Here is an 11765-nt window from a genome sequence, read left to right as displayed (position 1 = left end):
GTCTCAGCCGCCCAAGCGCTGGGATTCATTCACTTGGGTGCCCCCATTCCCAGGTTCTCTACTTCTCCCCTGCCCCCCCTCCCCCCCCAAATGTAGACCTATAGCTTTAATACACACACACACACACACACACACACACACACAATTTTATTATTATTACGATGTTGTACAGAGGGAGAAAAACTGGGAGACAGCAAGAGAAGGGTCGACATAGTCCCCCCAAAAATGTACTCTTAGCCGGATGCCTGTGGCCCACACCTATAATCCTAGTTACTCAAGAGGCTGAGATCTGAGGATCACGGTTCAAAGCCAGCCCAAGCAAGAACGTCCGTGAGACTCTTATCTCCACTAAACCACTCAGAAACCGGGAAGTGGTGCTGTGGTTCAAGTGGTAGAGTGCTAGCCTTGAGCTGAAGAGCCGAGGTACAGCGCCCAGGCCCAGAGTTCAAGCCGTACGACAGGACCCAAAAACAAAACAAAACAAAACAATAATAAAATGTAGTTAGAGAGATGGCACTTGGGTGAGCAAATAAACATGCAATCAAACATCAGATAATAGCCAGGGCTGGTGGCTCACACCACTCAGGAGGCTGAGATCTGAGGATCACAGTTCAAAGCCAGCCCAGCTGGAAAGTCTGTGACAGTCTTATCTCCAATTAACCCCCAGAAAACTGGAAGTGGCACTGTGGCTCAAGTGGTAGAGCACTGGCCTCGAGATGAAGAGCTGAGGGACAGCGCCCAGGCCCAGAGTTCAAGCCCCATGACTGACAGAAAATAAAAAAAGCACTGTCCCTGACTAACTGTCCCTACATCACTTTTAGAATAACAAAAACAAACTTTAAAAGACGTTGTAAAGAAGGATTACCATGTCATAAGCCAAGCAGACGTGGGCTTTTGAGATACCATTTTTCCTATGCTTTTAGGGTCCATCACACACCAAGTCTCCTTTAGAAATCGCATCAACTACCCGAGTACAGCGGGCTTGCCCTCAGTTAAGATGGCCGCAACTACCTTCCCTTGCCCTTGTCAGCCTGCGCCCAGGATGGTTCCAAGGACTTCCTTCAACTACACTTTTCCCATCACAAAGATGGCGGCGCCGCTTCCGGTTCCGGTATCTTGTTGCTGCGGGGCGGTGAGTGGAAGCCGGGCCGGCGGCGGGTTTACGCCGGGTTGCCTCGCGGGTTCGGGAGGGCGGTGGGAGGGGGGCCGGGGTGCGGTGAGGCGGCCGCCGCCGTGTCCTCGATGGCGGTTTCCCCGGGCCCGCCTCCGTTCCCCGCCACCCCCACCGGAGGCCGCGCGGACCCCGCGCAGACCCCGCGTCTCAGTCGGCTCCCTTCTTCCGGAGTGAAAAGTAGGATTGGTGTGACAGGCTAACCAATGTTGCTATGCGGCTCCGGGGGGCCACGCTTGTGTACGTCAGGGGCTGGTGTCACCCCTTCCCAGCTCGCCAGGCCTTCCTGCCTGTCCCCACACCAGTTGTTCACGTTCAGCATAGTGTCCAGTGAGCACCGGCGCTGCTACTTGTACTCAACAAAATGGACCTCCTGTTTTTCCTCCTTTTGTGCTGATACTGGGATTTGAACTCAGTGCTCTACCACTTGAGCCACAGCTCCGCTTCCAGCTTTTTGGTGGTTTATTGGAGATAAGAGGTTCATGGACTTTCCTGGGCTGGCTTTGAACCACCGTCCTCAGAGGTCAGCCCCCCCTGAGACTAGGAATATAGGCCGAGCCACTGGCACCCAGCTGAGATTTGTCTGAAGTGTAAAATCCAGTGAGTTTTGTGCGTATGCAAAGTTGAGCCTCCATCACCCAATCTAATTTTAGATTTTTTTTTTAATTTTAGATTTTTTTTAAATCACCTTTTACACACAATCCTTTTTTCGCCGCAATACAGTGGATGTACTCAGTCTCAATTCAGTACTAACTCCTTCCCCTCCCACCAAGGCAATAACTAGCCAACTTCCTGTGTCTGTAGTTTCATAATTTGAACACTTGACATGAGTGGAGTCAATAAGCGATTAGCTTCTTTCGCTAGGGTTTGGTGTTTGCAAAGCTAGTCCCTGTAGCTTGTATCAGAACTTCCTTTACTGCTGAACCTTACTCCATTGAATACATAATTCATATTTATCTGCCAATCACTTGATGAACATCTGAGTTACTTTCAGTTTGAGACTACTATGAATAAAGCTGCCACGATCATTTGTGTAAAGTTATTAGAAGGATGTATGTTTTTCTCTTTATCTTACATCTAGGAGTATAATTGCCAAGTCAAAGTGTAATTCAACGTTTTTTATCTTTTGAGGAACCGCCAGGCTATTTTCCGAGTGACAGATCAATTGCCCATAAGTATGATTTCACTTTTGTACTAGCAGTTTTATTTCATTGTATCAGTATGTCTACCCTTAGGCCAATGTTACACTGTCTTCATTCCTGTAGTTTTTGTTGTTTGAGAAATATTTAAACTATGTAGTCCAGACTGGCTTTGAACTTGATCCTCCTGCCTCCACCTACACCTGGAATTACAGGTGTGAGCCACCAGACCGTGTTTTATTTTTTCCTCATCTGGTGCTCTAGCACTTCAGTCACAGCTCTAATGGTTTATTCATCCATTACATATGGCAGCAGGCTCCTGAATGAACTCTTTCGTCCTGGGCTGTATGAAGTTAAAGCAAGTAAAGTTCAGTCTTCACATTAGCTGCCTCATTAACCTTCAGTCAGCTCTCATGGAAGCAGAGCATGGCTCAGCCATCTGCCTAAGTCCTTCCCTTCTTCAAGGCTTGGAGAAGGATAAGCTTTGTCTCCTAGAGCTCTCCATGGGAGGCGGGGTTCCTGCTTGGTAGAGGAGATCCACAGATCCAGAACATGGGTCCTGGAATTTAGTCTCTCCCCTGTATATATTCCTGAGGGAGATCCATGGCCAGATAAGCATAGAGGACAGGGCTAATCTCCCCCTCTACTACAGGGTCAGGACTGTGATTGTAGGTGCCATTGCTGTACCTGCTGAACTCACACCCAAGCACAGTCCAGTCTGCCCTGATTGACCAGTGGGGGCCTCTGAGCAGAATGATGTCTCTTAATCTTAGCCCCTGGCCTGAGGCGAGAGGGCAAGGTCACCATCCTTATGACTGAAGTCTTACCCTGTACCAAGCCAAGCACTGGAAGGAATATGCTTCTCCATTATGCATAGGGAATTAGAGGCTCAGAGGCTGGGTAGCTGGTTGGAGACTTCCTCACAGTAAGCAGAGAGTTGGGATTCAGGTTGAGTTTCAGGTCCCTGTTTATAAGTGAGTATACACAGTACTTAACCCCAACACTTGCCTGAGTTACACCCAAAGTAACTGAGGCAGGATGCTGGTGGCTCACATCTGCAATCCTAGTTACTCAGGAGACTGATATCTGTGGATCCTGGGCAGGAAAAGTTCATGACACGCTTACCTCCAGTTAATCTCTAACACCCAAAGTAGAGCTGTGGCTCAAGTGGTACGAGTAATAGCCTCAAGCTTAAAAGTACAGGGATGGTGGCCAGGCCCCCAGTTCAAGCCCCAGGACAGGCACAATACCAGAAACAAACATAAAAAGAAGGAAAGAATAATGATTCCTTCTAAAACAGGAGTTTGGAATGCATTTCGAATTCAATGTAAGTGAATTTAAAAATAAAGCTATGAGATCAACACATCATTTGTTTTGGAAAAGGATTTCTTTCATTTCATGGCTATCCTTGTTTCTTTGAAGGCATCTCTGAAGGCTGGTAGGATATGCTGATATAATCCAGAGATCTGCTTATCCCCTTCCAGAAACCTTGTAGAGCACTGTTAGTTAGGTAATAGGGGGAGCTAGAGGGCCCTGATGCAGAGGTGTTTGGTGAAACCTCAGACTTGATTGGCTAATACGTGTGAAAAGACAGGGTGTTCTTGCTCTTTGGGGACCTTGATCATTCCCCTCCTTTCAGGAGCAATCAGCTGATATCTTGGCTTACCCTTTGCCTAAAGGAATGTCCACAGCAGCATGTGATTGGGTGTCCTCAGACTAGAAAGATCTTGCCAGCCTTTGGTGCTGTTCTGTTTCTGTTTTCTATTTTTGCCTCCTTGGGTAGTATAGGCAGCAGCGTGGAGGCTGCTCAGATTCAGGCACAGGACATAGGGTCCTTAAAGCTGGGCTTTTCCTGTGGTGGCTGCTTTCTGTAGGCGTTTCCTTGGGTGAGGTACTTCTCTCTGTACAGAGAGATTACCTGCTGCTTAGAGTTACTACAAATGAAGATCTTAGCACAGGCTGGTGAAGTCAGCACTCAGTACATGGGAACTCTATTGCACTGGTCACATTATTCTTAATTTTTTAAATTTAGACATATCCTTGAGATCTTTCAAGTTCTGTTTGAACAGCTGCCCCATGTTCCTTAATTTGGAGTACTACATCCTCCTAAATCTATTTCTGTCTTCTCTAACTCAGCTCTTAATACAACCAAGTCACCAAACCTCTCTCTCCTCACTGACACTGAGCAGTGCTTTAACTCTCTTCTCTAATTATAAAATAATATTCTCCTTTTAGTTCTTAAATATTTTCTTTTTTTTTTCCTTTTGGCAGTCTAGGGTTTGAATTCAGGACCGCATGCTTTCCAGGCAAGTGATCTACTACATGAACCATACTCATAAGCCTTTTTTGGCTTTATTTTTTCAGGTAGGATTTTGAATATTTTGCCAGGAACCTCAGATTACAATGCACCTACTTTTCCCTCCTAAGTTGTTGGGAATCACAGAAGCAAGCCATCACACCCAGCTGATTGGTTGTGAAGAGGTTTTAATTTCTCCCTTATTCTTGACCCACAGGGCCTTGGACAAAGTCACATGTTCTTTCTCCTGCAGCATGACAGGTTTATGCATTCTGTAGACTTGCCTGCCATAGAACTCAGGAGGCTTCAAACCTGCCAGTGTCTTGTGCTATCTGTCCACCAGATTTGCAGGTAGTACCATGTAGTACCTCTGCATGGTGGCACTCATGACGCCTGATACTGGCTATATAAAGTGTATTAATGAGCAGAGTATCCAGGCCCTCCCTTGGCCCATTGTTACTCCACACAGATGATGGAGCTGGATGTACTGCAGTTTTCCAGCTGAGTATGCAGTGCCCCACTGGTAGCTATAGGCCTAGAACGGGTAGGAAATACCTAGTTTCAAACAAATACTCAATCATTGAACCCAGCAAGCCACTTCTGAGGTATCTAGAGTCAACCCTCAGCTAGGGGGTGTTTCTATCTAGGTTACTAGCAGCAGTGAGGTCTTGCTGTCCCTGCCAGACTGATGAAGGAGAGGGTGGGCTCCCCAGCCATCCAGCTAAGGCCACAGGATTTGGCCCTCCCTGGTTCCTTAGTTTGTTTCCTCCCTGGCTGAGCCTTGACTATCATTTTCTTTTATTTCTTTATTTTGTCAGTTGCAGGGCTTGAACTCAGGGCCTGGGCATTGCTTCTGAGCTCTTTTGCTCAACACTAGCACTCTACCACTTTGAGCCACAGCACCACTTCTGGTTTTCTGGTGGTTAACTAGAGATAAAAGGCTCACTGAATTTTCTGCCTGGGCTGGCTTTGAACCTCCATACTCAGATCTCAGCCTCCTGAGTAGCTAAGATTACAGGCCTGAGCCACTGATACCGAGCATTGACTGTTATTTTAAATTCCTAATACTTCGTGATACTCTCATTAACACGCTGCTTGTAATGTGTTTGGTTCACCCCAAATTATGAGCTCCTTGAAAGGAATTGTCTAACCTTTGTATCCCCAATACCTGGCACCAAGCCTGGTACATAACCTAATCAATGGGCTCATAGGCCAGAGGGGAAAATACAGGTCATCTGTAATCTCTCATCCCAGATAATCACTGACATTCATTTGGCACCTGCCTTTCAGATTTTCTGCTTGTGGCTTTTTGTCTGTATTTTTCATACATACATGGTTTTGTTGTTGTTGTTTTCGGGCTTGAACTCAGGGTCTGGGCTCTGTCCTTGAGCCTCCGCTTTGTGGTAGCACTCTACCACTTGAGCCACAGCACCACTTCCGGCTTTTTCTGAGTAGTGTATTGGAGATAAGAGTCTCATGGCCTTGGGGCTAGGAATGTGGCTCAGTGGTAGAGTGCTTGACTTGCATGCATGAGGCCCTGGGTTCGATTCCTCAGCACTACATAAGCAGAAAAAGCTGGAAGTGGCGCTGTGGCTCAAGTGGTAGAGTGTTAACCTTGAGCTGAAGAGCTGAGGGACAGTGCCCAGGCCCAGAGTTCAGGTCCCACAACTAGCAAAAGAAAAAAAAAAAGTCTCATGGCCTTTCTTGCCCAGTGTAGCTTAGAATCCTGATCCTCAGATCTCAGCCTCTTGAGTAGTTAGGATTACTGGCATATGCCACCAGCACCCAGCTCTGTATTGTGTTTTATAAAATCAGACTCAAACTCTACCTAACCACTTTTTTTACATTGAATATTATGTACATTTTCCCTTCTCAGCACATATTCTTGAGCCCTTCAATTATAGATCTATATAGTTTTTCCCTGGGGAAGTGCTCTATGATTAAACCTTTCCTGTTTTGAGACATGCAGCCTACTTTTCAGCTGCAATTACTAATGGTTTCTTTCAGTTGAAAGTTTCTTATGGTGAAGAAAATAGGGTAGCTGAGCAGGGTCACACATGCTGGTAATCCTAGCAGTCAGGAAGGCAGAGGCAGGAAGATCATGAATTTGAGGTCAGCCTGGACTACATTGTGAACACTTACTTCACAGACAAACATGGTGATAAATACTCTCCCTCAAATAGAAAACAAGGTGTTAAATACTGGGTCTAAAGTAAAGTCAAGGGCAACCAGTGATTACAGAGCAAAAGAAAATTTTCTGTTTTTCTATTTGATCTTTAAGGTTCTTCAGTGAAGAACTCATGAAGGCCCCTGCTTCATCGTGCTTATTGTATTGGACTTTTCTTTTTTTCCCATAGCCAGACTATGGAAGCCACTCCAGGCAGCCAGTCAGGGGACAGCTGTGCATTGGACCTACCATCGGCTTGCGACCTAAGAGATTATATGCTACAGAGACCCAGCCAGGAGGCCAACAATGAGGCACTTAGTTCTGTGGAAGTCCATTCTTTTCCTTACTCTTCTGATGTGGATCCAGGTAAGAAGCAGAGTTAGAAGTAAACTGATGTTAAAACAACAGCAACTAGCAGATAAACAGGTGTGATCATTTCTCCCACTCCCAATAACAGATCTCAAAGGAATCATTTATTGTCTTATATAGTAAAACATCTTAACCCAGGCAAAGCAATAGAGGGAGACTTCAAAGGATAGCCTCTCTGGTGGAATTACAGGAGGAGCCCTTTCCTGGAGGTCTTTTTGTATTCTTGGGTTCCTTTCTGATTGATCTCCATCCAGATGCATTCAGAGGCTGGAGAATACTTGGAAAGAGTAGGATTGTGTTTTGTTCTTTTAAAACTTCAGAAAATAGAAATGTGAATCAGTTAGGTGTTATGGGTAATAATAATAATAGTAACAATAATAATAATAGAGACCTTACTGTTACCAAAAAGTCTGGACTTAAATAATTTTCTACAGGATTTTTTTAGCCAAATCACGAAAAGTCTATTATTATTTGTATTTAATGATAATTCCCCAGTTCAGTCAGGTAGTCACCATGTCTAGTTGTAAAGCACATCTCATTCCCATTAATTATATAATCAGTGTGTTACTTGCCGGCTGTGGGACTTGGAACATGTTTCTGAACCCCTCTGAATTTCTGAATCATCTACAAAATGCCAGTTGAAATGTTTGTCTCATAAGTGTTAGGTTTAACTTAGGGAACAGTGTACTTACGGTATTTGCCATATATTGATGCTCCAACTTTGTTGTTTTTATTAAGTGGAAGCCAGTGTGGTAGCACATACCTATAATCATAGCTCCTTGAGAGTCTGAGACAGGAAGGGTCCAAGGCAAGCCCAGGCAAAATGTTTGCAAGATACCATTTCCACCAACAAAAGTTTTATGTGAGCTGGACACTGGTGGCTCACAGTTGTAATCCTAGCTACTCAGGAGACTCAGATCTAAGGATTATGGTCCAAAGCCAGCCAGGGAATGAAAGTCCTTGAGACTCTTATCTCCAGTTAACCAGCAAAAAAACAGCTAGAAGTAGAGGTGTGGCTCAAATGGTAGAAGGTTGGTTTTGAGCAAAAAGGTCAGGGACAACGCCCAGGCTCTGAGTTCATTATCTAGGACCAGCACACACAAAAAAGTTGTATGTGGTAGCATGTACCTATGTAGGAACTATAAGTAGGAGGATCTACATTCTATCAATTAGGGATTAGGGCTTTAACATACAAGCTTGAAGGTTAGTGGAGGGGGGACAGGCACTAACATTTAGCCCACAGCACATACTAATCACCTTTCTTTTTAAGTCCCTGCTCTGCCTGCTCAAATGTACCCTTCCATCTATCACAAATCACTTTTCTAGGATGCTTACTCTCCCACCTCCCTGAATAACTGTATCTTGTCTTTTCATTGCAAACTACATTGCCTCCTCTTTTAGCCTCTCAGCTGATGATCTGGTCTGTTTGATTAAGACAGCAGAAATTGGTGTGAGTACAGTGGATCATGCCTGTAATCTTAGCTACTTGGAAGGTGGAAATTGGAAGAAGCATAGGTTGTGGCCAGTAAAAGTTAGTGCGATTCCCATCTTAACCAGTAAAAATGGTGGTGGGGAGGGGGAGGGGTCAGTGGTAATTCCAGCTTCATGGGAAGCATAAATAAGAGGTCCATAATCTAGTTTAGTCCCAGGCAAAAAATGTGAGACATTATTGGAAAAGAAGGAGTTGGGGTATGGGGCTAAAATGGTAAAGCCCCTGCCTAGTATGTAAGATCTAACTCAGACCTTAGTACTGCAAATATAAATAAGTGAATGAATAAAGAAAAATAAGAAAAAAAGAAAGCAGAAGCAATCAGAAGAGAATCTACATGCTTGTATTTCACACCCACCAACTTCCTTCCTCTATTTCCATGTCCCATGTCTGCCTTCCTCCTTGTCCTCATGTCTATCCTTGTCTTTTCCATCCCCTTACACATCACTCCCTCTCCTCCCCCCCCCCACTGATCATTTCCATGAGCATGCAGATACTCTCTAATATCTTCCATCTTACAATATGCAAAGCTTGACCCCAAATCTTAGTTACATAGATCTCTGTAGACTCTCAAAAGATGTCATTCCTTAGTTGTCAGTTCCTCCTAAATCCCACTAGTTCAGCTTCTATCCCCATTACTCTATAGAGATAGCTCTAGTCAAGACCACTTTTAAGTCCAGTGGCCACATCTCAGGCTTTGTCCTCTATCTGCATTACACATTTACACAATAGCTTTTTTCTTTCTTAAGCCTACTATCATAAATGTACAGTCTGTTATACCTACAGGAAAGCCAGAGAGAGAAAACTCAGAAATCCAGGCAAGTAGCAGGTATATGCAGGTAGTTGGTCCTATTTTCAAGGTTGGAGTTGGCAATCATAGTCTGAACCTCTGAGAAAAGCTAGCCTTGGTTTTAGGAGGCAGCAGGGACCACTGCAAAAGCCAGGTGGCAAGAATGTGGACCCACACTTAAACTTAACTTTTGTAAAGGATTTCCCCGCCCCTCTCTCGAGATTGAGCCCAGGGCCTCATGGGTTAAACTCCCTCCTACTTCTTCTTCCTACTTCATCACATGTTGTTCCTCTTTTCTCAGGAGTACAACCCCCTTCCCCCACTCCAGGACTAAGCCCTCTCTTGCTCAGGTGCCAGTGATCTTCTGGGAGCACCAAACCTAGTGGATAGTTCCCTGCCCTTATCTGTGTATCCAGTTGCCTAGTATACTCTTTTTTTATTTATTTTTTTATGCCAGTCCTAGAGCTTAAACTCACGGCCTAGGCACTGTCCTGAGCTTTTGTGATCAAGGCTAGTCTACCATTTTAACTTTCAGCATCTCTGGTAGCTAATTGTCTCGCAGACTTTCTTGCTTGGGCTGGTTTTGAACTGTGATCCTCAGATCTCAGCATCCTGAATAGCTAGGATTACAGACATGAGACTGGCACCTGGTACTAGTGCATTCTTTATGCCTGGGGGAAGGATATTACTGGTAAGAGGGTTGAATCTTAAGAGCACTTTCCAAAACAAACCCAATAGGTTGATAAGAAAAACCTAAAAAGCCTTGATCATTTCTATCTGGTACACAAAGGCAGGTACAGGTAGGCTATAATGTGTTTTAATAAACATGTCTCTGTCCTGAAATTACAGGGCAGCCACCTCTCCTGAAGGACTGGTAGAGTAAACAACACGTCAGGACAGCCAGGGATGGGATTGTGAAACTCCTCCTCTCTGCCCTTCCTGGTGAGATAAAGCAGAAGAGGTCTTCCTGGGACACCATTTCCATCACATTCCTCTGTTTATATCCTCTGAGATATTTTCATATACTTCTTTCCCACCAGCTGCAGTCAAAGCTCCTCTGCCTAATTCCCAGGATTCTCAAAAATCTGGTGGCTAGGGTTTGTTCAAACTATTTAACAACCGAATAGCAGCACTGCAGTATTTTAACTGGCAAGGCTGCTCAGGTGCATGGCAGCTGAACATATGCCTTTCTTGGTGTCTAACTACTCATTAACACAGGCTTGCTACTCCTGATGTTAGACTGAGCCAACCCCTAATGCCTTGGCTGCCTTTCCCCCATCTGTGGAATGTGCTTCCTCCTCCCTGATCAACTCCAGTCCATTCCTCAAGCCCTTGATTTGAATCCATCAATCAGTCCCTGGTCCATACTTGTTGATGGATTTGACCTGTGAAATTCTTTTTTCCCTCTCATTTGCTTCTGGGGTCAAGGGAAGCATGGATAGATAAAATGGAAGAGCCATGTTAAGCCATAAAGGATCTTAGTTAAGCCTCTCAAAAGCAAGGTCATAGCTTTCCTGGGTGTTGCTCAGTGTATGCCACTATAGCAGGAGAAACTCCACGTAGGCCTCGTGTTCCTCTTCTGGACTGTAGAACCTTTGTTCCTGGAGAGTACCCAAGGTGAATTCTAGGACAAAGAGTTTCTCTGAAGTTGTTTAGACATTGCAATACGGATACAGGAAATCTCAGCCCTTTCCTTAAACTTGAAATTCTGCCTGAGAACAGTGTTGAGGAAATGAGTTGAATGTATACAGCATATTTGAATGTTAAACACAATAAGTCTTTGATGATTAAAGGCCCTAGCCGGCAGTTTTAAAGTAAATAGTGGTTTAATGCTTTCTTATTTTTCTGTGGGAATCTGTTAATATCCCACTTTTCAAAGGCCATTTATAACTTGCATATTTGGGCATTACATGTAGGGAATTTAATATTTGAGGAAAAGTATGTTTGTCTTTTTCCTCTGTATAATTCATATGGTACCTCTTTGTAGTTCCATAAAACTTGCTCCTCAACAGCAGCTCCAAGTGGGCCTTTATTCATGACCCGTCTCTCCATGTCTCCTTAAAGTGAGAGAAAACAATTGATTAATGTCGAGCCCTTATTACTCCTACTACCATCTTTTCATAAGACATGATGAATCTGGGGCCGGTAATTCTAGCTACTCAAGAGGCTGAGATCGAAGGATTGCAGATTGAAGCCAGCTCTGGCAGAACAGTCCCTGTGAGACTCCTATCTCCAATAAACTACTCAGGAAAGCCAGAAGTAGCGATGTGGCTCTAGTGGTAGAATGCTAGCCTTGAGCACAGAGAGATCAGGGACAGCACCCATGTCCTGAGTTTAAGCCCTA

The 11765-nt window shown here is 44.6% G+C and overlaps 1 protein-coding gene across 3 annotated transcripts in view; it reads left to right on the top strand.

The window, feature by feature from the left end:
• The first annotated feature begins 1095 nt into the window (after positions 1-1095).
• Shld1 (shieldin complex subunit 1) overlaps positions 1096-11765 on the top strand; it is a 72499-nt gene continuing 61829 nt past the window's right edge. The window contains exons 1-2 of one of the 3 annotated variants that reach the window (XM_042694532.1): positions 1096-1132; positions 6964-7139. In XM_042694532.1, coding sequence (XP_042550466.1) covers positions 6971-7139 — 169 coding nt within the window. In that variant the 5' untranslated portion in view covers positions 1096-1132; positions 6964-6970. Of the gene's footprint in view, positions 1133-4581; positions 4675-6963; positions 7140-11765 lie in introns of those variants that run through there. The other 2 variants (XM_042694533.1, XM_042694531.1) reach the window with 2 other exon arrangements.

This window comes from Dipodomys spectabilis, unplaced genomic scaffold (assembly GCF_019054845.1).
Source record: "Dipodomys spectabilis isolate Male_0828 unplaced genomic scaffold, ASM1905484v1 ptg000175l, whole genome shotgun sequence".
Classification (NCBI taxonomy): Eukaryota; Metazoa; Chordata; class Mammalia; order Rodentia; family Heteromyidae; genus Dipodomys; species Dipodomys spectabilis.
Note: the sequence above shows the minus strand (reverse complement) of the source record. Positions and strands in the feature narration are given on the sequence as shown.